Raw genomic sequence first — 27896 nt, 5'->3', positions numbered from 1 at the left:
TTAATATCACCACCAAGGTTCATTTTTTTTCCCGGCTAGATAACTCAAAAAAGTTATGAATGGACTTGAATTCAATTTTCTCAGAAATTTTGATAATGTAAGGAATAAATAGTTTAATTTAGGTATAATGATCCGTAGATGGGCGGAGTTCTGAGCCCTCTCTCTTCCCCCTTTTCTTGTTCATTATTGAAATATTTGTTCTCCATCACCGATATGAAGTTTGCTCTCCTTTCCATTTCGTACTTCCACCTCTTCTCTGTCCCAATCACTGTAAATGTGTGAAAATGGATCCTTTTGGGATTCATGAACACAACGTATTAATGTATTATATTAATGTTAATTAGGGAAGTTTGATTTGTGTGTGTGTGTGTGTGTGTTTATTTATTTTTTTTTATCACGCTCTTTCTTCAAGGAGCTACGCTACGTAAAATTAATATTATAATAATGGATACCGCACGCAGAGGCCCATGTTTTGACGTGAACAACCAAACATTCTTTATCTATGTGTAATATATATTTTTTTTTATTTAGAATAAAGAATGTTTGGTTGTTCACATAATGTAAAAAATATCATTTTGGCATTTAATGCGCTTAACTGTCGAGCATTTTCTTCTTTTTTTTTACGGGAGAGAGCGAAATGTTATTCTCTTTAGCAATGACGGCCTAGGAATACATATAATATTTGTGACGCAGTTTTTATTTTCGTTAACACATGAATTGTTCTCCTTCCAGATCAGTTCTTGATTTAGTGAAAGTTAACAATGTTTTTAACATTCACCCAAGGCAGTTTGGTTAGCCAGTGTTCAGTTCACTGCCAGTGAAATTTCGGAATAAAGCGATGGCCCCAAAACGGTGTTACTCTGAGGGTTTGTTCCGAAATAATGATAGAATAATACTACATTCCTTATTATTCTGAAGGTTCGTTAATCGGAAAATAATAAAGAAACCATGTCCGTTAATTTCCAAACGAAATCAGTTTTGTTATTTCGAACGTTCTGCCAGTGAAATTTCGGAATAAAACAATTACAGTTTTCTTACTCTGAGGGTTTGTTACTCTGACAGAAAAAATAATAATGAAATAGTACTAGATTCTATACTCTGAAGGTTCGTTAACCGAAAAATAGTAAAGAAAAAAAAATGTCCGTTCATTTCAAAACGAAATCAGTTTGTCATTTCGAACATTCTGCCAGTGAAAGTTCGGAATAAAACGACTGCCCCAAAACAGTTAGTTTTCTTACTCTGAGGGTTCGTTACTCCGACAGAAATTCTTATGATAAAATAATGCTAGATTCTCTATTCTGAAGGTTCGTTGATCCAAAAATAATAAAGAAAAATGTCCGTTAATTTCACAACCAAATCATTTTTGTTATTTCGAACGTTCTGCCAGTGAAATTTCGGAATAAAACAATGGCCCCAAAACGGTTACAGTTTTCTTTTACTCTGAAGGTTCGTTACTCCGACAGAAATAATAATGATAAAGTAATACTAGATTCTTTATTCTGAAGGTTCGTTAACCGAAAAATAAATAAAGAAAAATGTCTGTATATTTCAAAAACGAAATCAGTGTGTCATTTCGAACGTTCTGCCAGTGAAAGTTCGGAATTAAACGACTGCCCCAAAACAGTTACAGTTTTCTTACTCTGAGGGTTGGTTACTCCGACAGAAATTATAATGATAAAACAATGCTAGATTCTTTTTTCTGAAGGTTCGTTAATCCAAAAATAATAAAGAAAAAATGTCTGTTAATTTCACAACCAGATCATTTTTGTTGTTTCGAACGTTCTGCCAGTGAAATTTCGCAATAAAACGACGGCCCCAAGAAGGTTACAGTTTTCTTTTACTCTGAAGGTTCGTTACTCCGAAAGAATAATGATGATAAAATACTGTAGATTCTTTATTCTGAAAGGGTGTTAATCGGAAAACAATAAAGAAGAAATGCTCGTGTATTTCCAAACGAAATCAGTTTTGTTATTTCGAACGTTCGGCCAGTATAATTTCGGAATAAAACAACGGCCCCAAAACGGTTGCAGTTTTTGTACTCTGAGGGTTCGTTACTCCAAAAGAATAATGATAACATAATACTCTACATTCTTAATTCTGAATGATCGTTAATAGAAAAATGATAAAGAAGAAATGTTCATTTATATCCAAACGAAATCAGTTTTGTTATTTCGAACGTTCTGCCAGTATAATTTCGGAATACAACAACGGCCCCAAAACGGTTACAGTTTTCTTACTCTGAAGGTTTGTTACTCCGAAACAACGATGATAGATAATACTAGATTCTTTTCTGAAGGTTCGTTGATCGGAAAATAATAAAGAAAAGAATGTTTGTTAATCTCCGAACGAAATCAGTTTTGTTTATTTTGAACATTCATCTATAGTACCGTCCTTGTTGGTGTTGTTTCTGATTAACAAACCTTCGAAGTACTCAGTAATGAATCGTTTCACTTTATGATTAAACAAACCTTTGGAATAACGACCATCACTCGTGTAATCAGGGAGGTACATTTTTGAATGATATCTCTTTGATGTCACGACCAAACTACCGCAGTATACCTAGAAAGGAAAGTGCAACGATGTCCCGAAGGTTCTCGCTTCTCACACTCTGCATGCAGTAGGCCTACCACGTGGTCGAGCAGACGACGAGAAAGCAAAAACACTAACTAGTAGTTAGTACATGGCGCGCGTTGTTGCGATGCAGAGATGGCTAATTATATTGCAACAGTGAAACAGGAAAGGCCTAAAAGAAAAAGGAACCTTCACCATCAGCACCTACTTCTCTTTCATTTATTATTTAGGAACTACAGCCAACAAAAGGGATGGAGTTTCTGCATTGTTTCTGTGAGAATATGCCCCTCACAACGCTCATTACATCTCTGTGAAAATGTCGCACTTAGTGGCATTTTAGCGGCGATTTATCTGTGTTGTATTGAGCATTAGCGAAGACTTACCCACCCCCAGAACAGCGCGTATAAGTGCCGACAAGCGTGAAGAAATTCCTGGCGAGGACCCTGCTATCTGAGTAACAGAGTGTTTTCCTAAATATGATGTGACTTTGTCATACACACAAAGAAATATAACTATACGTATTATCCAGCACAGAGAGTAAGGTATGCATTTGCAAGGTTTGCATTGTATGCAAATAGTTTGTTGATATTGCCACATTGCACATGAAAGTTACCCACATGTAAATCTGAAGTAACACTTTACTAGAGCTAGAATTTTCAGTGAAAGTTATACCTACCTGAATTAATAATTTCTATGTTTGTTATTTTTCCTTGTATCAAGGCTGTTTTGGGATTTCACAGTGGAATCCAATGTGACGATGCATGAGAGGTTCCCTTGTACAACGCCTCCTCCCCACAATGACATGGAGCTGTTGAGAGCAAGTGTTGTGGCCAAACTTAGACAGCAATACCAGGAACTCTGCATGACGAGGGAAAGTAAGAATATGATTGAAACATACATACACACACACACACACACCAAGATATAAGAAAAATGATAAAAATGGGGGTTATGTCTTGTATCATATCATATGGGCAATTCCGCAGTTAGTAACGTTACATTTTAAGGACATTCTCATTATTTAGATTAGACTCATTTCTCTATCTGTGGATGTGAAGTCTCATTAATGTCACCAGAGATCATTCTAGTGTAGACCTAGAACAGAGCAAAGAATGAAATCATTTCATGAATTATTTTAGAAGAAAGGTCTGCTTTTAATGCCGGTTAGTAACGTTACAAAAAAAGGACATGAAAAATTGGTGAGCATCTTTGAACAAAAAGTTTGCTAAAACTGGTATAGCTTGAAATATATCAACACTTATTTTTCATTCCTAGCTTTAAGGGCAATGTCTACCCCAAATGTTCTTTCTCATTATAACTTTGTTTGAAAATTAAGTACAAAAATCATGGTTAGTAACGTTACGGTTAGTAACGTTACGGTTTGTCCAGTGATAACAGAATTGTGTGTGAACTCAAATCATTACATGTTTCCCCATGAGAATGCATGAGAAGGTAAGAAACATCAGATAAGACTTGAAACTCTTATTTCAATCATCAAACTCATGCAGTATAGTACCGTTGTACTTGTACATGTTAAAAAAGACTAGAAAAAAAGTTTGCATAAATTACAAACTAAAAAAAAGTACCACTTTTAAAGGCTAGGTCAAGTGATATCCACAGTTTCATAACTTTGCCAATCACTGTTTATCATGACTCACAGCAATTCACAAAAGCGGCCTGTTTTATTGAGCAAAACAGTTAATGTGTTCCTTATCAAGAGTACCTTTAATAAAGGGGAAAGAAATCAAAGAGCAAAAACTAATGTACCAGTATGTAGTATGTACAGTGTATGGCCAATTGTGGTGTGCGTAGTCATTGCACAATAGGAATCCAGCATAATGCAATGTTTTATATTATTGTGAAAGTAGTTTAATTCATATGATATTAACTCAAATAATACAGTGTATTTAGTTGAATTCATGTTTATTCAAGTCTAGAGACACATATTTTTTTTTCTTTTAGACCAGTTTGAATGTCTAATCTCTGCACTGTTCGCTGTACCTGAAGCATAATTAACCCCGACAAACCATTGTATGATAAATTCAAATTGGGACAGAAAATTTGAAGCGATGGCCTCAATTGTTTTTAACACTTCTTTCCACACAAAATGCTCTGCTGGCCCACAGATTCCATCAATTGCCCCTTCCCATGAGAACTGGTTTAAAAAAAAAAAAAAAATCGCTCAATGTGCACCTTGTGAGCCTTCTGTAGTGATGCAAATGCTATAGACCCCCCCCCCCCCAACATTTCCCGCCATGATTCCGCAACGCGCAAAGATTTTGCAGCATCGTCTCATGACTTTTTTCATTGAAGTCTCCCGCATAATTTGAGATCAAATTTGCGACGTCCGGGTACACCGTTCTAAATGCATGTCAACCTGAAAACAGCTCAAATTCATGATATTGTGTGCAAATCCAATGCAAATTGTGTTTTTTTTTTGTTAATTTGATATTAATTAGATTGTTTCAACCTTTGACCAGTGAAATTAATCAATTGTAATGTAGATAAGCTTGAAAAAGTGCCTGCAACAAATTTTGGCCAAAAAAACCAATAGAAAACAAAAGGTAAAAAACATTAAAATACATAAGAAATTAACAAAACAATAAAAAACAAAAGAAACTGATTTTGATTTTGCTATTTTTTTTTGCAAGAAAATTGTTTGATGTGTCTTGAGGAACTCTTACACAAAAATTTAGCAATCCTTCAGTCTGTTTTATGGAGTTATAGGTGAAAATATGATTTCATAAGTAAATTTGCATAATTAATTTACTAAAAAAAGAAGCCAATATCTTTTTACTGTATGACCATGTAATCTCGTAGTTGACATCTGGCTCTATCATCAGGCAAAATTTTGCCAGACCAGGACCTGTCCATTGTAGTCTTATTCACTTATTTCAAGGTTAGTAACGTTACAATACACACAGGCTGTGGTTAGTAATGTTACGTGGTTAGTAACGTTACACATTTTGACTGCTGTTATTTCTAACTTCTATAATGATTAGTAATATTTATTTTTATATTCAGTTAGTCATTGGACACAGCAGGAAAAATTGAAATATTATCATTCATAGACACTTTATACTCTCTGGAGGTAAATAATTTCACTTTTTGTTTAGTAGCGTTACATGACTGTCCAATGGTTGGGGAAATGCACACATATTTGCATTTCGAAGACATGTAAGTTGATTTTACTTAATCTATCCATGAAAGCACTGCATTGCCTCTATGAATTCAATATTTGTGGCTAGAAAATGGCATTTACCTTGACTAGCTATCTTCTATGCTATTATGGAGATTTTGCTGATGAAATTCAATCTGAAAGACTACTTGTTCAAAATTGGTGAATTCAATACCTAAAACTATCAAGATACCCTGAAAAATAGTTTTTCCTGAATTATCAATGTGTTCTTTCTGAAGTCAAACACAAAAATCAAGGAAAAAGCCAAATTGAAATTTTATGGTCATGTCCCTCTAACTGCAGAATTGCCCATTATTAGCTCACCTGAGCCAAAGGCTCAAGTGAGCTATTGCGATCGCCCTTCGTCCGGCGTCCGTCGTGCGTCGTGCGTCGTGCGTCGTGCGTCGTCCGTCGTCCGTCGTCCGTCGTCCGTCATGCGTAAACTTTTTACATTTTCATCTTCTTCTTGAAAACCCCAAGACAGATTTTCATCAAACTTGGCAGGTAGCATCAATAGGGGGTTAGAAACTCAATTTGTTAAAATGGGCACCATGCCCCACCCAGGGGGCCCCCAGGGGGGCCCAAACCCCCCAAAATTAGGGAATCTGTAAAAATCTTCTTCTCTAGAACCAGAAGTGATAGAGCTAAGTTAATACTATGAGTTAGTACATTGATGACTGTAGTTTCAAGTTTGTTCACGGCAGAATCAGGGGTGCCCCCCTTGGGACCCCGGGGAGGGGGGGTGGGGAGGGGTTCTAATGGGGCCTAAATTGTACATTTTCATCTTCTTCTTGAGAACCCCATGACCCATTTTCACCAAACTTGGCAGGTAGCATCCCTAGGGGGTTAGGAACTCATTATTTTAAAATGGGCACCATGCCCCACCCAGGGGGCCCCCAGGGGTCCCAAACGCCCCAAAATTAAGGAATCTGTAAAAATCTTCTTCTCTAGAACCAGAAGTGATAGAGCTTAGTTAATACTATGAGTTTGTACATTGATGACTGTAGTTTCAAGTTTGTTCATGGCAGAATCAGGGGTGCCCCCCTTGGGACCCAGGGGAGGGGGGGTGAGGAAGGGTCCTAATGGGGCCTAAATTGTACATTTTTATCTTCTCTTGAGAACCCCATGACCCATTTTCACCAAACTTGGCAGGTGGCATCCCTAGGGGGTTAGGATCTCAATTTGTTAAAATGGACACCATGCCCCACCCAGGGGGCCCCCAGGGGGGCCCAAACCCCCAAAATGAAGGAATCTTTAAAAATCTTCTCTAGAATCAGAAGTTATAGAGCTAAGATGACACTATGAGTGAGTACATTAATGACTGTAGTTTCAAGTTTGTTCATAGGAGATCCAGGGGAGCCCCTCTTGGGGGCAAGGGGGGGGGGGGGGTTGGTTGGGAAGGTCCAAATGGGGGCCTGAATTGTACATTTTAATCTTCTTCTTGAAAACCTCATGATGTATTTTCGTCAAACTTGGCAGGTAGCATCCCTAGTGGGTCAGGATCTCAATTTATAAAAATGGGCACCATGCCCCACCCAGAGTGCCCCAGGGGGCCCCCATCCCCCCAAAATAAGGAATCTTAAAACATTTGGGCCCTTATTGTACATTTTCATCTTCTACTTGAGAACGCCTGGTCAAATTTTGGTAGAGCTGTGAATAATTTAGATTAGTGACTGCGTGAAAGGTGAACTTGCGATACTCAGTTGAGCGCTAGACCCGTGGGTCTCTTGTATATAAAAGATAAAGTTTTTGTCTAAGTGTGATTTATCAAGAGGTGTACACTTTTGGAATGCTGTCAACTGATCTAATTTTATAGAGTATGAGAGAATGTGGATATAGCTGCAGATGAGAACATGTCTACAGATACTGTCTCAAAGATTTTGTTTGTTGTATTATTTTTACGCCTCTACCACAAAATGTTGCTGGAGGCTGTATGTTTTCGGGCTATCCATCTTTCCGTCCATAATTCTATGGAGAGCATAACCTAAAGACTGTTTGAGGAATGAAACTTGGCGTATGTATGTATAAGTGGATGAAGTTGTGCCTATCAACTTTTAGGTACACATGCTCTTGGTCAAAGGTCAAGGACAAATTCTTTAGATGTCACTATTTCCCTCATACCTTTGCTGTGCCTGAAGGCATTTTCTTGAAACTTTATGTATACATGTATTGCCAGATAAAGATTTTGTAGGGATAGTTTTGGGCTATGTGGTCAAAAGGTCAAGTGAAAATACTAAAATTTCACTTTTTTTCCTCCATATCTCAGATTTGGCTCAAGGTTTCTTCTTGAAACTTATGCATACATATGCGTGTGCTGCCTGATGATAATTTTCTTGGGAAATTTTGGGTCATGGGTCAAAGGTCAGGTTGAATTGCAAAAATTCTACTATTTAATGCTGAAAATACACTTTTTCCCTGTACATTGGAGATTACTCAATGCCTAACCTTACTCAAACTAGGTATGTACATGCATTACTGCACAATAATTTCGTACTGAAAGATTTCAGCCATGGGGTCAAAAGTCAAGTGAAAATGTTGAAATGCCACAATTTTTACCCCCATTTTGTAAAAGGCTCAAAGTATTGCCATGAAAATGTATGTTACCAATTAGTGATTGTTTGAAAAATTGTGGACTAAGGGGTCAAAGAGCAAAGGTGAAAGGTCAAGTGAAAATGCTCAAATTTCTGAATACTTTCTCTCTGCAACAATTTAGCCATCCATCCAGTGGCGTATCTAGGGAAAACGGCGCCTGGGGCAAGCGCGAAAATTGCGCCCCTAATTTCTGAAAAAGTGTTCAACTCAAAGAGATTTAATCTCTTTGGTTCAACCCCAACCCCATCCCGGCAGGGACTTTAAACAAAGTCCTCATGATATGCTTTTTCAAGCACTTTAAAGGGGTCTTTTTGAGGATGATTTAAATGTAATGAATTTTGATAAATTTTGGCGAGCGAGCGCAGCGAGCGAGCCGAAAATTTTGGTATTTCAGCTTACAAAACATGGAATTCTTGTCATTTTTTGCTAATCAAATCTTACAATTCCAATCAAGATATAGTGACGGCCGTATAGGCAACGATTTATACCAACAAACTGCATGAGGAATTTAAAAAGTACTCTAAATTAGTACGCGCGAGTTAGCCGAAATTTGTATATTTCCACGTCATCATCACGTTTTGTTCTTATCTCTTTTTTCTTTTCTTTTTTTGATAAATTTTGGCGAGCGAGCGCAGCGAGCGAGCCGAAAATTTGTGTATTTCAGCTTTCAAAACACGGAATTCTTGTCATCTTTTGCTTATTAAATCTTACATTAGAGTGACGACCTTTATATAGATAACGATTTAAACCAACAAACTGAGGACTTATAATACTATAGTACTCTAAATTGGTACGAGCGAGTGAGCCGAAATTTGCATATTTCCGCGTCATCATTACGTTTTGTTCTTATCTTTTTTGATTTGTTTATTTTTTTGCGCCCCCCCCCCAATGTGTTCGAAACCGTTGGCGTCCTCTCTTGATCCAATCGGCGATCGCTTCAGAACGAATGAAATTGCAGCCGCTGCTCCGTGTAACATTTTTCCTGCTTGATATAAAATGACATGTGTGAACACAATAGACATTGTCATTTTGTGCGCGTCATCGTTACGTTTTGTTCTTATCTTCTTCTTTTCTTTTTTCTTTTCTTTTTGATAAATTTTGGCGCGCGAGCGCAGCGAGCGAGCCGAAAATTTTTGTATTTCAGCTTACAAAACATTGAATTCTTGTCATTTTTTGCTTATTTCATCTTACAATCCTAATCAAGATAATAGTGACGGCCTTATAGATAACGATTTATACCAACAAACTGTGGACTTGATAAAAAATACTATAAATTGTACGAGCGAGTGAGCCGAAATTTGCCTTTTTCCTCGCCATCATTACGTTTTGTTCTTATCTTACTTGATTTTTTTGCGCCCCCCCCCGTATGTTCGAAACCGTTGGTGCATTCTTTTGATCTAATTGGCGATCGCTTCAGAACGAAAGAAATTTCAGCCGCTGCTCCGTGAAACATTTTGCTTGCTAAATATAAAATGACATGTGTGAACACAATAGACATTGTCATTTTGTCCGCGTCATCATCACGTTTTTTTCTTACCTTCTTTAAATTTTGGCGAGCGAACGCAGCGAGCGAGCCGAAAATTTTTGTATTTCAGCTGACAGAACATGGAATTCTTGTGTGAACACAATAAACATTGTCATTTTGTCCGCGTCGTCATCATGTTTTGTTTTTATCTTGTTTGATTTGGTTTTCTGCCCCCCCCCCCACATTCTCCCTTCCCCCCCCCCCCCCCCCCCCTTTCCGGGCGAGTTTTTTTCTTCTTCTTCTTCTTTTCTTTTTTTCTTTTTTCTTCTTCGTTTTTTTTTTCTTTTTCTTTTTCTTTTTTTTTTTCGTTTTTTGCGCCCCTAAGGAGTGGCGCCCGGGGCACGTGCCCCCCTTGCCCCCCCCCTAGATACGCCACTGCATCCATCCAAATGAATCCTAGTTCAAGGAAAGGATAAAACACCCAACACATTTGTGACAGACATGTTAGTTCAATTTTACCAATTATGTGAAACTGGCGTCTCACATGTCGAGACATAACGCTACTCCATTTAGGAGAACCATGCAATATGGTGAGGATATACCAGTCATCATAGTGACATTTCCAGTTTGTTTATGCGTTGTTTTCCATTGACATATCACCTAAAATTCTGAAAAGGCAATGAAAAGCATGAGTGATTATTGACATAATAAGGTCAATATTTGATTGTGCAACATTATATAAAAAATCTTTGTGTTTGGCAAGACTCGCTTTTCGCCTATTCCATCTCCATTTTGTTGCTTACCCACAGACATCAGTGCCCCAAACGAGTCCTTCAATCGCTGGTTACTGGAGAGAATGGTAGTAGACAAAGGCAAAGACCCCATGCTTCCCAGCCAGTGTGAACATGCTGTTTCACCTTCCATGATGAGAGAAATCATGAGTGACATTCCCATCAGGTGAGCAAAATTGTATTTTATTATTTGCCCTTTATCAGTTAGGTTACCCTCATCAAAACCCGATGATATTCATATTAAAAGAAACGTGCCATTTTTATGAAAACTTGAGCTTTTTGCTCTCAAATTGTGTGTGTTTTTCTAATATTGAACAATGACAGATATGTAATTTGAAGGTCTTTGATGTTATTACAGTCGTTGTTCACTCACCGGAGCCAGGTGATCAAGCGAGTCATTATGATAATTCATATGGCATCCAATGTCTGTTGTGCGTAAACTTTTTATGCCTCTGCCACGAAGTGGTGCCGGAGGCATTATGTTTTCGGGTTGTCCGTCCGTCCGTCCGTATGTCCGTCCGCATTCGTTTACACAATAACTTGAGTAATATTGACTGGAATTTTACCAAACTTGGTCCAAGTATAAAGTTTGATAGGGCAATTACTTAATTAGATTTTGGGTGAAATCAGCCAAAGGTCAAGGTCAAATCATGAAATTTTATCCGTTTACGCGGTAACTCAAGACTGGATCAAGCAAACTTCACCAAACTTTGTCTGAGAATGATGTATGAAGGGACAATTACTTCATTAGTTTTTTAGTGAAATTGGACAGAGGTCAAAGGTTAAAGAACAAGGTCAAATCCTAAAATTTATCTGTTTACGTGATAACTCAAAACTGGATGAAGCAGCTTTCACCAAACTTGGTCCAAGGATGGTGGATGATGGGGCAATTAGTTGAGTAGATTTTAGTGACGTTGGCAAGAGGTCAAAGGTCGAAAGGTCTAGGTGAAATGCTGAAAATGTTGCTTTTTCCCCCATATCCATGCAGTGCCCGAAGGTATTTTCTTGGAACTTAGTGTAGACATGTACTACTGCATAAAGATTCTCCAGAGAGAGTTTCATGTCATAAGGTCAAAGGTTAGATGAAAATGTTACAATATCACTTTTCTCGCAAATGGTTTAATGTATCTTCATGGAACTTGGTACATACACATTTCCTGACTGGCAGGGATTATGTAGGGAATATAGGGAATGTAGGGGTCATGGGTCAATAGTCAGGGGGTCAAAGGTCAAGGTCAACTCCTCAAACTTTTACTAGTTCACTCATATACTAGTATATGCAATGCTTGCATTATTATTTTTAAAACTTTATATGTACATGTATTACCTAATGGAGATTCTCCTGGAAATTTCCAGCTGGAAGGTCAAAGGTCAAAGGTTCAGGGTCAAAGGCCAGGTTTTAATGCAAAAAAAAAAATTATTTTACACTATAATTACACTCTTTCTTCATACCTTGAAAATTACTCAATGCATAAACTTATACAAGGGCCGGTCAGAAGCCAAGTAAAAATCCTCAATTCCCCAAATGCATGTACCTGCACTCTTAGACAATTATAGCAAACCTAGTTCAAGGAAAGTGAACATTCAAGATATTTCTGACAAACCTGTAATTTTAGTATTTTGCCAGTTATGTGAAACTGTCATCACACATTGTGAAGACATTGTACCATGCACCTATTGGGAGAATCATGCATTATGGCGGAGGCATCAGTCGCCATAGCGACATTTCTAGTTTACATTTCCAACTTCTTGAAAACCTCATGACAGAGTTTCACCCAACTTGACAGGTAACAACATCCCTATGGTGATAGAATCTCATTTTCTGTAAAGGACCATCATGCCCCCTCCCCTGGGTCTCTCTGGAGAGGCCCTGAAGCCCCCAAATTAAGTATCTTTAACTCTTTATGTGTCACAGTGTAAGCCTTGTGTGCCCCATTATTCAGAGACGACAAGGTATTAGCGCCTTGGAAAACATTTTGTTTTTCAGTGATGTGTAACTTTTCAGCTCACCTGAGCTTAAGGATCAGATGTTGTTGTTGTTCATTTTCCTTCTGTGAAGATGGCTGGATAGCCCATATTCACCTACACTAAGCTAGTCTTCCATGGGGTCCAGTTGGATGTGGGGTGGGACCACTTCACCGGGTTAGACACCCTGCTCTTTGCGATGAATGAATGAAGCGGGATCTTTTACGTGCATGAGCTGTGACTCTCTCATACACGGGACCTCCATTTTATGTCCTATCCGAGGGACAGAGTGTTTTGCCTCTTGCTAGAGGGGACGGTATGTTTACACACAACATTACTCAGTCCAGACTCGGGTTCAAACCAGGGCCGCGTGATCGTGAGGGAGACGCGCAACTGACTGAGCCAACTCACCGCCCTGAGCTATTGCAATTTACTCATTGTTCATCATGCATTTTTTTTTTCCATTTTTTCATCTCTTTTTTCAAAACTCCATGACAGATTTTCACCAAACGTGGGAGGTAGCATTCCTAGGGGGATAGGATCTTAAGTTACTCAAATGGGCACCATCCTTCCCCCCACCAAATTAAGGAATCTTTAAAAATGCCCAATAAATAGTTTGCCTCAGATAGAGTGCCATAAAGGCAAAATGCAGAGCTCAGGTGAGCACTAGAACTGTGGATCTCTTGGTTTATTTTGTAATATTACTGGTACTCTTTTTAGTTTGGATTCAGTACATACAATAGTCTTAACCCATATTGGGTCAACGCACTTGTGTAAACAAACACCACAGTGGCCCAGCACCGTTTGCACACACACGCCGACAGGCAGACAACTCTCCAAACAATCGCTCTTAGCAAGCAATGAACAAAACACAGACTAGTTATATGTCATTTGAAAGAGAATAAAATTCCCTTTAAAATGGTATATAATATGCTGCCATTCAATGCACAGTGCAGTCATAGTACTCAGCAGAAGTGAAGTGCAGTAATCCAAAAGTTATGAAATCATTTTTATGCCTCCGCCACGAAGTGGTACCGGAGGCATTATGTTTTCGGGTTGTCCGTCCGTCCGTACGTACGTCCGTATGTCCGTCCGCATTTGTTTACGCGATAACTTGAGTAATATTGACTGGAATTTTACCAGACTTGGTCCGAGTATAAAGTATGATGGGGCAATTACTTGATTAGATTTTGGGTGAAATCGGCTAAAAGGCCAAAGGCCAAAGGTCAAGGTCAAATCATGAAATTGCACAGAGGTCAAAGGTCAAAGATCAAGGTCAAATCCTAAATTTATCTGTTTACGTGATAACTCAAACCTGGATGAAGCAACTTTCACCAAACATGGTCCAAGGATGACGTATGGTGGGGCAATTAGTTGAGTAGTTTTGTAGTGAAATTGGAAAGAGGTCAAAGGTCAAGGTCAAATGCTAAAAATGTTGCTATTTCCCCCATATCTACGTAATGCCCGAAGGTATTTTCTTGAAACCTAGTGTAGACATGTACTACTGCCTAAAGATTCTCCAGAGAGAGTTTCATGTCACAAGGTCAAAAGTCCAAAGGTCAAAGGTCAGGTGAAATGGTTCAATGTATCTTCATGGAACTTGGTACATACGCATGTACTGACTGGCAGGTATTATCGTAGGAAATTAGGAGTCAGGGGTCAAGGTTAACTCCTCAAAATTTCCCTCATATACTAGTATATGCAATGCTTGCAGGATTATTTTTGAAACTTAGTATATACATGTATTACCTAATGGAGATTCTCTGGGAAATTTCCTGCCAAAATGTCAAAGGTTAAGAGTCAAAGGCCAGGCTGAAGTGCAAAAAAAAAAAAAAAATTATATTTTGTACTGTAATTACAGTTTTTCTTCATACCTTGAAAATTACTCATTGCATAAACTTTTAAAAGGGTCAGTCAAAAGTCAAGTAAAAATCCACAATTCCCCAAATACATGTGCCTGCACTCTTAGACAATTATAGCAAACCTAGTTCAAGGAAAATGAACATTCAAGACATTTCTGACAAACCTGTCATTTCAGTATTTTGCCAGTTATGTGAAACTGTCATCACACATTGTGAAGACATTGTACTATACACCTATGGCGAGAATCATGCATTATGGCGGAGGCATACCAGTCGCCATAGCGACATTTCTAGTCTGTGTTTGCTTTCATTAATGGATTAAAAATAGCAAATGTTGTAATTTTACACATCCAGTACCGGAAATGATATGATCAGATTGTCAGCTTTTTGGACATATGAATATCATGACCATTGATACAATATTTGTCGGTTTATGTTTATGTTTATGATGACGATGATGAAGCCGTTGCGAGTGCACAGGAAATCGATTGTATAATGTGTGAATAATCAGTTTGTTGAAGCAAAAGTCGTCACGATTGTACAGCATTTCAGTTTCAATTGAATTATACAATTGTCATACATACATGTGGATGTACATGTGGGACTATTATCACAGTCATGTCATCGCCCGGCAAGTGTCCAAACCTCCACAAAAACTGCAGCAGAAAATCCAAAATCGAGCAATCTGTACAGCTGTAGATAGCACCAACTGACGCTTCGTGGTTACATCCCGTTATTCCGTGTAAACACATTTTTTTCTATGATTTTTACGATATTGTTGGCATTCGACTCACAAAATCTTCTTGAATTATTGCACACAGTGTAGCAAAACATTCTGGGATATGTTGTCAAAGGTTAGAAGGTGAAAGAACTTTGGAATGACGTCGTTCATATGTCATTTCATTCACTGTGGGATATTTCGTATGTGGCCTCTGGGGCATTCGGACGAATTACGGAATATCCCGCAGGTGGCCCGATATGGGGTAATCAAAAACTAGAAAGTGTTCAGTCATATGCACTTGGCTTGGTTCATATTTTACAGGGTCAGGTCCGAGGAATACAAAACGTGAAAGGTTCAGTCATAAACACTACTGTAAAAGTGGATATTTTCGCGCGAATAATTTTTTGCGCTCAGCCGGGTTAGAAGACTTTCGCGTGTTTTTAATTCCGCGGAATCGAGACATCACGCACAAGAACATATGGCAAGCAAAAATATTCGCGTGCTTTTATTTTCGCGCTAGTTTCTGGTTGCGCGAAATGCGCGAAAATTTCCACTTTTACAGTATTTAAGTCATGTAATTGAATAACAAAATTGTGGAGCAGAATACAGGAATGCCTTTAAAAAGAAAGAAAGAAGAAATTAGAAATAGAATAGAAGATGACAAGGCATGCATGAACAGCACCTTGCAACCATGATGACTTGTATGCAAGATATGCAAAATGAGTAAATGTTTTCAGTGGTCTAATGTTTGTTTTTCTATTTACTTTTTACTAAGGCTTTACCGACCAAACCTCCATTCAGCAGCAAGAAAACTTCTCTCCAGTTACGCTGAGGCTGCCAAGTCCATGATACAGTCAAGGTAAATATGTGAAGAAATACATGAAAAATTAAGAATTTTATTTTGCAGAATGACTGATTGTTATGTGCTAGTGTAATAAGGGAAGCTTTTATTACTATGTATTTTTATGCCTCCGCCACGAAGTGGTGCTGGAGGCATTATGTTTTCGGGTTGTCCGTCCGTCCGTCCTTCCGTCCGTCCTTCCGTCCGTCCTTCCGTCCGTCCTTCCGTCCGTCCGTAATGAATTTTGTGGACAGCGTAACTAAAAAACCTTTTGAGGTATCCTAATGAAACTTGGCATGTATGTGTATTAGGGGGTGAAGTTGTGCCTATCAACGTTTGGGTGCACATGCTCAAGGTCAAAGGTCAAAAGGTCAAGGTCAAATACGTGAAATTTCACTATTTCCACCACAGCTATGGAATGCCTGAAGATATTTTCTTGAAACTTAGTGTATGTATTACCCAATGAAGATTCTCTAGTGAAAATTTGGGGTCATGAGGTCAAAGGTCAAAAGGTCAAGTAGAAATATTAAAACTTCACTTTTCTCTCCGTAACTTGGAAATTGTTCAAGGTATCTCCATGGAACATAGTATATGTATATGTACTGACTGGCAGTGATTATCTAGAGAATTTAGGGTTCATGGGTCAAAGGTCAGGGGTCGGAGGTCAAGGGCAACACTTCAAAATTTTACTATTTCCCTCATATTTATGCAATGCCAGCAGGATTATTTTTTTTGTCAACACTAGGTGTATGCATGTATAACCTAATAGAGATTCTCTGGAAACTTTTTTTTTCTTTTTTTCTTTTACTACAAAGGTCAAAAGGTCAAAGATCAAGGGAAAGTGCTGAACTAACTTTTTCCTCCATATCTCCGAAGTGGCTCAAGTTATCTTGAAACTTTCCACATATTTATGCATGTTCTGCCTGACAGTGATTATCCTATGAATTTTAAGGTCAAGATGAAAATGGTAACAATGTACTTTTCAATACAGAAATTGCACTTTTTCTCCATACCTTGAATATTACTCAATGCATTAACTTATGAATGGGTCAAAGTCAAGTTAAAGTCCTTAAATCTCCAAATACATGCTCTCCTATTCATCCAATTAAACCTAGGTCAAGGAAGGTGAACAATCAACACATTTGTGACAAACTTGTCATTTTGATATTTTGCCAATTTTTTGAAAATGTATTTCACACATTGTCCACATGTACTATAGACCTATTACGGTTGTAGGAGAATCATGCATTATGGCGGAGGCATACCAGTCGCCGTAGTGACATTTCTAGTTTTTTTGTTTTTATGCCATGAATGTTATGTTGCAGACTAATCATTGTTTTGAATATGCCTCAGGAAGTAACCCAGAAATTGTTTTCAATTTCAGGGAGATGGAGCTCTGTCAAAGAGTATGCCTAAAGATAGGATAAAAGCCAGATATTCTAGATCTTTGCAGGAAAAGCAGGCCCACTGTCAAGATATTACTATATACTCCTTTTTCATGAATGTAGTACATTTAAACCTGTCTATAGCAGCCACGTGAGATTAAAAAAAAAAGGGGCTATTATAGACAGATGGCCGCTATAGACAGTTTCTCTAACATCCTTTTTGTCTCAGAAGAAATTGTTTTTAGTGGTTGTATATGGCAGGTAGCCGCTATAGACAGTTGGTCGCTTAGACAAGTTTGACCGTATTTCGCAAATTGCGGCTTCTAAGACAACTGGAGTGGCTGAATTCACATTGGAGAACCACAGTGATGGAATAAGAAATTTATTAGTGTTACAGGAGGCAATATATCAGTAAGTTGTGTTGTTAATTTAGCGAATATCGGTCAACTCTGGAAATTTATAAAAGCAAACAAGCGCTGAAATATGCAGCGTTTACAGAACACTTACAGCAGAGTTGTAGAAAGTTTTATAGATTGTTACATTTCACTGAACAGCAGTCCATGCTGCAATTATTTTCTGGTCTGATGATTCTTTCTAATGTATAATCAGGAATGCCTCCTCAGAAAGCAGGAAGCTGGTGAAGTGGAATGCGGAGGACACGTTCCAGTGGCTGCGCACACAACCTACCTGCAGCATAGATGAGTGCATGGTGAGTGACTGTGATGCCTGATGAGGAAAAGTGGAAAACATTTTTTTTTTCAAATCGCCTGTCTACATCTGTACGTATGCAGCGTTCATTGCACTGAGCCCTGTCTTTTCCAGCTGTAGTTTTGATTGAGCTGTTGAATTGAGTGGCCGGTATAAGATGGGGAGGATAGGAATTGAACATCCAAGCATGACCATGTTTGTTTAAATACTCAGGAATCATGTCCCAGTGCCCAAAGGTTCGAGAGTTTGTTATAAAAGATATTTTAAGTGAGTCAGTTGTTATTTGAGTATGGGCATGTGAGCAAATTAAAGGCATGAAGATTCATTGCTCACCCCTAGGTCATTTTACCTTCCCTCCCAGAAACGGTTGACACACCTCAAAGAGCAGTGTGGACCGCATCTGTGTGAGGCGGCAAGGTCATCCATTGAGAACATCTGCACCAAGATGTACAACTTTTCCTGTGAGGCATGCCGCAAACTGCAGCAGAAGCACTGGGAACTGCTGAAGGAGCACCAAATAGAAGGTACAGTGAGGCAAAGGGAGTGACCCAGCCTTGCTTAATGTGACTGACTCTTATCAGTTTTTGATGTAAGTTTGTTCTACCTCTTGCCAATATCACACACTTTAAAGCCATTGTCTTAAAAGTCCAGATGGCAAGAAATGTGTCATGTTCTCAGGCATTTTATCAGTTGAAGGGCAGAAGGTCATAAACTCATTAAGAGCTGTACATAGTTAATGCCCTTTTACTCCTAAACTGAATATATTACAATCATTTTTCTTTTTATGGGTGACCTAAGAAAAGCTCATTTCAAAAGATTCCTATTAATCTTTGTTCGCAGAGCCACCACCCTTCACAAGACCTCCTTCCGACCGCAAGATGCGTTGCTATAACATTCAGATGGCTGTGCCTACACCTCGACTCCCATCAGTTGACTTGCATGAAGAGGGAACAGTGACGTGCCTCAGATACAAGGGAGAGATGATGAAGATCAACACGCAGCATATAATGAAGTTGGTCAGTAAACCCTTGGACTTGTAGAGACTCTAGGATTTGACAACTTTCAGTGCCTGTTACACATGCACTTAAATGGTCAATCCAATATGTACACATGCACACAATTAAGAAACCAAATCTGATAAATTTGCATATCTGACAGCAAAATTTTTGCAAAGTTAAGCATCTTCAAGTTTTGCCAGCATGACTGCAGCTTATCTGAACCCGTCAAAGATACAATGGTTCTGTTTTTAGATTCTAATTTTTAAAATGGTATCAAGATTTCAGTGTTAGAAAAGATAAATGTCAACAAATAAAAGTCATCATAACCTTCATGCATTGTCCAATTTTTTATAGAGTGTAAGATAAGAGTTGCGTATGCAGTGTCAAGTTTCTCAATTTGCAGTGGCTAAGATAGTGTACAATTTCCTTCTGTCTGTGCAGGATGCATTGTACCAGTTTTACTGCCGTGATGACCCAACAAGACACAATTTCTTGCCACGAGTGTGGTGTTTGCTCCGGAGGTACCAGGTATGTGTGAAAACTTTTTTATTCTTTACATCTCGGCGTATCATGCCATCGTCATGTGTCTGTTACAGTGTCATATCATTCACAGTGTCTAGTGGCTATTGATCCTAGACTAATTATACCCCTGTCCACACATAATGTGTAAGGAGGTATATTATAGGAATCACTCTGAGATCAGGTGGCTGAGTTATCTGTCAGTCAGTCAGTCAGTCAGTCAGTTTGTTAGTTGCAAAATCTTGTGGGTAGAACTACTCCATTTTTTGAGCAATTAACTGAAAATTTGGCCCATAGTGACTGCTAGTAGACCAAATAAAAAAAGAAGGTATTTTCTTGTCTGTATTTTTGAAAAGAGATGATGCGGGAGCCGGAGGTCCGTGCTATTTAACATGTTGAGGATGGTTTGATTATTGCTACAACATGCATTTCCCATAGACGCTTGCCCGAGTATACTCAGGACTCGTCCTCAACGGGTTAATATCTTCCTATATTTGATCTGAAGGAACAGAATCTTGAAGTAATATTTGATTTTCCGTCACAGTTTTTGAACAGGCATGGAATTGTACTTAAATATTTTGATTCCAAAAGTCAGGAGAAAGCCGTGCAGATTGGAATTCTTTGCATTTTATAAACAATTATAGAATGGCAAGAACATGCTTGCCAAAATGTTGGGAGTGGGTAGGCCCTTTTCAGGGCGACATACATACCCAAGAAAGAATACATGTATGTGGTGCACCATGAAGCCTTCTACCACCCAATGTTTTACTGCCACAGAAACCTTCAAAGATTCAAAAGAAATTTGGCACATGTGATTGTGATTTAAAGGTGTGCAAGACATATTTTTCAAGAGAATCTGTATGTTTGGCAGAGGTATTAATTACCTTCATTGATATCTGTAGTTAACTTCAGAAGCAGTGATATGAGATAAACAAGAGACCACTTGTGCTTGCAAGTATTCTACTCTAAAAGATACCAGCCAATGAATGCCAGCATAGGCGCCGGAAGTGGGGGGGGGCAGCCGCCCCCCCAATCCAAAAAGTGGGGGGCAAAACGCATTTTTGCCCCCCCAAAAAGCCCCCCCCCCCAAAAAAAAAAAAATAATAATAATGATAATAAAAATAAATGAATAAACAAAGAAAATACAATAAATATGTATATATATGAATAAAAGGGAAAAAATATGGCTACAAACGGCAGCTTTTGGACTGTAAAATGTCAAAATTTTCAAGCTCGCTCGCTTCGCTCGCTCGCATCCAGCAGTTGAGCCGGTGCACCTCCCCCTTAATTTCTAACGCAAAAAACATAGCTACGACGGCAGTTGTTGGACTCTAGAATGTCAAAATTTTCAAGCTCGCTCGCTTCGCTCACTCGCATTGAATCGTTATGCCATTCTCCTAATGTTGCTGACAGTAATTGCCAGTAGTTGCGCCCGATGCCCCCACCCCTTAATTTCCAAAGCGAAAGATAAATATAGCTACAAACGGGAGTTTTGGGAGTGTAAAATGTCAAAGTTTTCAAGCTCGCTCGCTTCGCTCGCTCGCATTGAATCGTTATGCCACTCTCCTAATGTTGCTGCCAGTAATTGCCAGCAGTTGCGTCCGATGCCCCCCCTTAATTTCCCAAGCGAAAGATATAGCTACAGACGGGAGTTTTATACTGTAAAATGTCAAAATTCTCAAGCTCGCTCGCTTTGCTCGCTCGCATTGAATCGTTATGCCATTCTCCTAACGTTGCTGCCAGTAATTGCCAGCAGTTGCGCCCGATGCGCCGCCCCATTAATTTACAAAGTGAAAGATAAAGCTACAAACCCCAGTTTGGGGACTGTAGAATGTCAAAAATTTTCAAGCCTGCTCGCTTCGCTCTCTCGCATTGAATCGTTATGCCATACTCCTAATGTTGCTGCCAATAATTGCCAGCAGTTGCGCCCGATGCGCCCCCATTTATTTCAAAGCGAAATATGTAGCTACAATTAAAACTCCAGTTTTGGAACTGTAGAATATCAAAATTTTCAAGCTCGCTCGCATTTTATTGTTATGCCATTCACCGTATGTTGCTGACAGTATATAATTTGTCGATCGTTTCACACCGTCATTCCATAATCCATGTAAGGAAAACTTACAATATTCCTCTATGACTGCGCTGTTGAATGTATCACATTCCGTAATGTATTGTAGTCCCATTATTGCTCACGCACACACGCACAAGCATACAGACCGTCAAAATTACTTTATGGTTCCCCCCCCCCATGTTTCGACCCACCGTACGCCACTTTAAATATATATATATATATATATATATATATAATAGATGTGTGTGCGTGTGTGTGTGTGTGTGTGTGTGTGTATGTGTATATTGTGTAAAGGGCTTTTTACACTTGTATTTCTTAACCCCGGACTTTCTCTGACCCAGGACTATCGTTAGTCCCGTACCAATTTTTTCAGCTTTTTACACTGGCCAATTAGTCCCGTACTATCTCTTGTCCGGGGCTAAGGAGAAAACTGACCTTTTTACACTCGTATTTCTTAGCCCCGGACTTTCCAAACCACATGAATATTCATGATTACGCTGTGTACTGTACACGTACACGCACTCACCGGCAGCACTTGATTACCTCGTTTCTGATTGGTCAGTGAGGGTCGGACTTCGTCTCCGTCGCTTAGCCCAGGATTATTTTTTCGTTCTGTTTACACTCACTTGCTTGGCACCGCAATTGCGGTGCTAACCCCTGCTATTTTGCAGGGCCAGATAGTACCGTACTATCGGTGGGGCTAGCCCACTTTGGCAAAAACGAGTGTAAACAGAAAGTGGGGTAAGGATAGTCCCGTACCAACGGTGGGGCTAAGGCCCCCCCCTTAGCCCCACCGTTGGTCCGGGGCTAAGCAAAAATTTACAAGTGTAAAAAGCCCTTAACATATGCATGGTCTAATCTTGAGCCCCCTCCAGTGTTTGCCCCCCAATCCAAAACTGCTTCTGGCGCGCCTGAATGCCAGAATTCTATTGCATATGGCATTGAATCTAGTCGAGATGATATGTCATCAGGTTGCAGTAATATGAGTAGAGGAAGACAGGGAAAAAGAAAAAAAGAAAGTGATAAAGAGAGCATCCAATCATGATTGTCTTATGTATGCCCCACCTTCCAGACCCTGTTTGGTATAGCAGACCAGGAGGGCTTTGGCCTCCAGGGAGCTCTGACTACCGGTGTCTTCAAGGCCCTCCATGACCACTTTGGAGTCACCTTTGAGTGCTTTGCCTCACCCCTGAACTGTTACTTCAAGCAGTACTGCTCAGCATTTGCTGATACAGATAGCTTCTTTGGCTCCAGAGGGTAATCCAAATTATTTTCTTTCTTTGTACCTATCAGCCATTAATTTTCAGTATCGAAGACTTGTTAAGTAAACTTAAGTTTAAACTTTCTGTGTAGTGACATAAAACGTATTGCTTAACTCACACAGTACAGGACAGCTTCAACACTACACTGTCTTTTGATATGCTGTTTCCTTCTTTTCTTTTGTCTAGAAGTGTGTATTCCTGGTTTTAGATGTGGAGAATATCCTTAAGTTCAAAGCTAGAATGTGTTTAAGAGTCCAACAAGTTTAGATATCAAAACAACTATATGTAATCCATTCAAATTGATATTATTTTGTGCATGCCATTGTCATGTGTGCATGTCTTGTTTTCTCATCTTTGTGTGAATAATTATGAATGTCTCAAAGTGTTTCCCCTTGTCATTTCAAATCTTAGAATACCTATTAATTCTATGATTTGTTTTGGATATGTACAGGCCCATCCTGGACTTCTTTCCCTTCAGTGGCTCGTTCGAGGCCAACCCACCATTCGGTGAGGAGCTGATGGAAGCAACTGTGACTCACTTCGAGGTATGTCCTCATGAAAAAACTGAAGACCATGTTGTGAACAGAGAAGCTTTGCCAAAGTGTCACATTGCCTCTTTCTGTAGCAAAGATCTTTGATGTTCAAGTCCATGCAACTAGAAAATCTGACAGGGAAGCAAAAACAATTGTTCAAAAATCTGTAAAGAAGTAACTGTGGGTCATGTAAATATGGTCCATTGTCACATTTGCTGTGGAAGATCATTTGTGTGTACAGATATATTGTTTGTTGTTTGTGAACACAGTGCTTGGATATCATATATCTTTGAGTTTAAATTGCATTACGTGAATGCACAGTTTCACTGATTTTGTTATCTATTTTGTTACAGCAGTGAACTACGCAATCTCTGGCTGCAAAATAGACAAAATACTTCCAAGAACTGTTGCAATGTACTGTCCATAGACTTGCGGGGATACTTAATACATCACATAAGATGGCTCTTTCAACCTGGTTGACATGTTGCTATTTTCAGTATTACATATATTTTGCTATATAAGTTTAGAAATATAAAACCTCCTGCCATAAAAGTGCAGAGTCATGACATCAAATTGGAATCCAGAGTGCTGATTAGGAGATATGATAGTTCAGTGCCATTCTTTCACGTTGCCTTCACAGTATTTATTCTATCTGCAAGGGCTCATACTGTGTTGTGTTTATGACACATGCTTGTTCTCTGTGCTCCCTATAGAAACTGCTGGAGAGAACAACGGATCCTCTTTCTTTCATCGTCTTCATACCAGACTGGAGAGATCCACCCATCAATGCTCTCAAGATGATGGAGAGCAGCAAGTAAGTCTCGTCACTGCCCCACTGTCCTGTGAACAGCCTTGCTGTCTCACTATTTTATGGTAATTCGGGAACATTGGTCAGTATTGAATGCATTCTTGCACTGAAATTCTCACCAATCTGAGGTCCTTGAAAATATGTGAAAAGAGATCCGGCATGGAGAGAGAAAGACAAGAGACAGAGAGACAGAGACAGACAGACAGAGAATGAAGTAGGGACATCAGACAAGACAGGATAGATGTTTTCCGTCAAAGCTAACCTGGGTTATCTTCAGATATGCCAGATAATTTTCAGTTTTGCCAGGCTAATAATCCACTAGACAAGCTCTGTAAAGAAGTAAGTGGTGATAATGCTGTTTGGTATTTAGTAATAAGATTTCTTTTGAATCTGATACTTTGTCTTTGTATTTGTTATTGTTGTATCCTCTGGTATGTGCACATATACTGGAGGATACTTTGCATGCAGCAGTATTCTGCTGCTGCCAAAATATCACATTTGCATGTGCAGTACTGGCCATGTGCCTTGATGGATTTTATTCAAATTCATATTATTTCAAAATTCCTTTCTTTTCTTTGTTTTTTTTTAAATATCCGGTCGCAGACTTAGTCATGTGATGTTTACGAGGAATATTTGTTTGTGGGGATAAGAGAGAAGGAATGATGTTTGCAGTAAGACTGTATTCTTTATTACACTACCACAGATTCAAGAGGAGACAAGAGGTGATCCCAGCGTATGAACATGACTACCGCAGTGGAGGCCAGCACAGCATGCCTGAGTGAGTGATACTTCTCGTTATGCATGCCATGGCAATACATGTCTTTGTAGAAAGGGACCTAAATTGTAGTAGTGCATGTTCCATGTGGTGTGGCATATCAGTTTTTTGTGAACTTGCGTGAGGATGAATAAACTTGCAAATGGATTTTCTGTGAGGTTTACTATTATATTCTTACTGTTTGAACATGTATTGATTGAATTGAATTCATATTACCCCTGCCTAACAAAGTTTGAAGGGGGTACATGTATATTGGAATCAGCTTTTGGACTTGCAGGTGGTCAGGCGGTTGGTTGGTCTGTTGCAAATGTTATGGATTGAAATATCTTCAATGTTTGAGCAATTCAAAAACATTTTGGCACACATGTTAAGCTCAGTGTAAAGTTGTGCAAGACACACTTTGCAAGAGTAGCAGAAAGTTCTTTGCCCCGACAACGGCACAAAACTTGGCGCACTTTATAACTTGATGCACACTTGTGCAGGACAAAGTTTTAAGAGTAAGGAAAGCATATCACCAAGGTAACAGCACATTATGGCCCCCAAATCAGGAAAAACCCTTGCAGGAGATGTATCTGCTCCACTTTTCATAAGTAGCCAAAAGTGCATTGCCATGTTAGCAAGATATGGCCCCAAATCGATAAAAAGCTGTGGTGATTTGTGGAAGTGTCCTGGCCGAGTGGATAAGAGTGCATATTGCTAAATCACATGAGCGTGGTTTAGGTTTATGAGCCCAAGCCCAACAAAGCACGACACACTTGCCCTTCTGCAAGGCACTATGTCCACATTGCTACTCTCTACCTAATAGTATGAATGGGTACCCAGTAGGATGATAATAATAGTTGATCAGCATGTACATGCCTAAGCTGGCAACTGGTTGGAATGCTTTCCAGGGAGTGGAGAGTGAGCACTGTCAGTGCTGGTTGGAAATAATGTTGGTCTATCCAGTGACCGGGGTAATAATAGTATGTATGCACCTTGAGCACTCTACAGAGAGGATTTGGTGCAATACAAGTTGTCGTCGTCGTCTTATTCTTATTCTTATTCTTATTCTTATTCATATTCTTATTCTTATTCTTATTCTTATTCTTATTATTGTTATTATCATCGTTATTACAGATATTATTAGCAATGTAAAGTTGTGCTGATGTATCTTTCAGGAGTAGAGGAAATTATGTCGTCATGGTAACAGCACATTGACAGTTTATAATTCTTGGCAGTACAGAAGTGTTTTAGTCACCTTAAGTCATATTTTTAGGTTCATTTGTTTTATGTGGCTGCTAAGGAACCAATGGATGCTTGTCAGCAGACAACCACAGGACCAAGAGCTTGATTAATGCTCCTCCCAAGGACTATGCACGGAGGATGGAGCGCCTGGCCTAGGGGCACAACTGCTGCAGCCATGGAACTCGAACCGAAGACACTGTGATTGACACCCTGTGTTCTTATGCACAGAGCCACAACAGTTCCTATTTTATATATTAGATATGACATTTGACAGCAGAAGACATTATGCACATTGGTCCTGCATGCGTAGGTATAAGGCTACAATTATCTGTTCCATGGCATTTTCTTTTTTCTTTGCATTCCATAATCCAGATCTGCAGTGAACATTCGAGCGGCACATGGTACATTGATGTTCTTCCTTCAGAACGATGAAGGGAATAGGGTGTGGCCACCATCTGAGGAAGGAATCCAAGCAGTCCTTGAAGCAGCCAGACCCGGGTCAGCACCCACAACACCAAGGAAAAAGAGGATGTCAGAAGATGGGGAGATGTCACCGTCCAGGAAACGCTCCAGGTCTGACCGGGAATACAATGGGAGTGGCAGGACAGAGAGGTCTCCGTCTTATAGCAGAGAAGAGTATAGCACCTCCTCCTCACTGTATGGTAGGACCGAACACAGTAGAAACCATGGTGAAAGTTCATACTCACCATCATCATCATCATCATCGTCATCACCATCATCATCATCTTACAATCCCTCCATGCCTGCCAGAGAGGTGTCACACTACACACCACCTTCTAGTGACAGAGAGCACAAAAGAAACTCTCCCCTTGGGGCAGTGGAGCAGTTGGCCACACACTCAAGCATCATTCACTCTGTGAAGCAAGACATGGACAATGCCAGCAAGAGCTGGTTTCACCATGTGAAGCCAGTCAATGCAGACTTGCACATGAGCTCCGAGAAGAAGGTGCTCTCCAGTCAGAGCGGTGGCAGCAGTGAAGGCAATGGGGGATCCGTCATCATGCACACAAGCCCTTTCAAGAGAGAGAAACCCTTCAGTCCAACAAAGCTCAATTACAGTCCAGATGCCAGTGACACATTACCCAAATCTGCAGACAGTCCCTTGAAAAGTAGTGATAGCAGCAAGACGAGTAATCTCGGTGTCATCAACTGGTTTGTGGATACCAAGAGTAAAGCCACTCCCACTAAGACGCTAGCTGACTACACCACGGGCAACACAACGGGCAACTGGACAGAGGCTATTCGGCCTCTGGAGGCCAAACCTGTCCTTAACAGCCCTGTTAAATTTGAGAGCAAGAGTGGCAGTAAGTGGACCCCAATCAGCAAAGCAGCCTTGGCCAGTCCAGAGAAAGTTGATGAAGGTATCGATGTCTATGAGTGGAAGGATGATGATGAGGACTCTCAGCCAGTTGTGACGAGTCCGGTAAGGAGAGGGGCCAAGGCACTTGCCAAGGGGGCCATGAAGCTGAAAGCAGTCAAAAGACTTGACAGTACCTTGAGCTGTAATCAGTTGGTGACCCAGAAGTCTACTGTTGTAGGTGGCAGAGTTCTGAGATCAAGGAAAGATTCAAAATGAGCTTATAAATATGCCACAAGCGGTACCCTC

At 39.6% G+C, this 27896-nt stretch overlaps 1 protein-coding gene across 1 annotated transcript in view; it reads left to right on the top strand.

Moving 5' to 3' along the window:
* LOC139729755 (mRNA (2'-O-methyladenosine-N(6)-)-methyltransferase-like) overlaps positions 1–27896 on the top strand; it is a 41526-nt gene extending 13630 nt beyond the window's left edge. Inside the window, exons 4-15 of the mRNA XM_071640688.1 lie at positions 3292–3446; positions 10616–10763; positions 15921–16004; positions 17981–18080; positions 18441–18603; positions 18920–19095; positions 19519–19605; positions 22740–22924; positions 23381–23474; positions 24176–24276; positions 24974–25048; positions 26642–27896. Coding sequence (XP_071496789.1) covers positions 3292–3446; positions 10616–10763; positions 15921–16004; positions 17981–18080; positions 18441–18603; positions 18920–19095; positions 19519–19605; positions 22740–22924; positions 23381–23474; positions 24176–24276; positions 24974–25048; positions 26642–27866 — 2593 coding nt within the window. The 3' untranslated portion in view covers positions 27867–27896. The remainder of the gene's footprint in view (positions 1–3291; positions 3447–10615; positions 10764–15920; positions 16005–17980; positions 18081–18440; positions 18604–18919; positions 19096–19518; positions 19606–22739; positions 22925–23380; positions 23475–24175; positions 24277–24973; positions 25049–26641) is intronic.

This window comes from Diadema antillarum, unplaced genomic scaffold (genome assembly GCF_040938485.1).
Source record: "Diadema antillarum isolate AM-2024a unplaced genomic scaffold, OU_Dant_1.0 seq00000263_RagTag, whole genome shotgun sequence".
NCBI classification, from domain to species: Eukaryota; Metazoa; Echinodermata; class Echinoidea; order Diadematoida; family Diadematidae; genus Diadema; species Diadema antillarum.
This window is presented reverse-complemented; position numbering and strand designations above follow the sequence as displayed.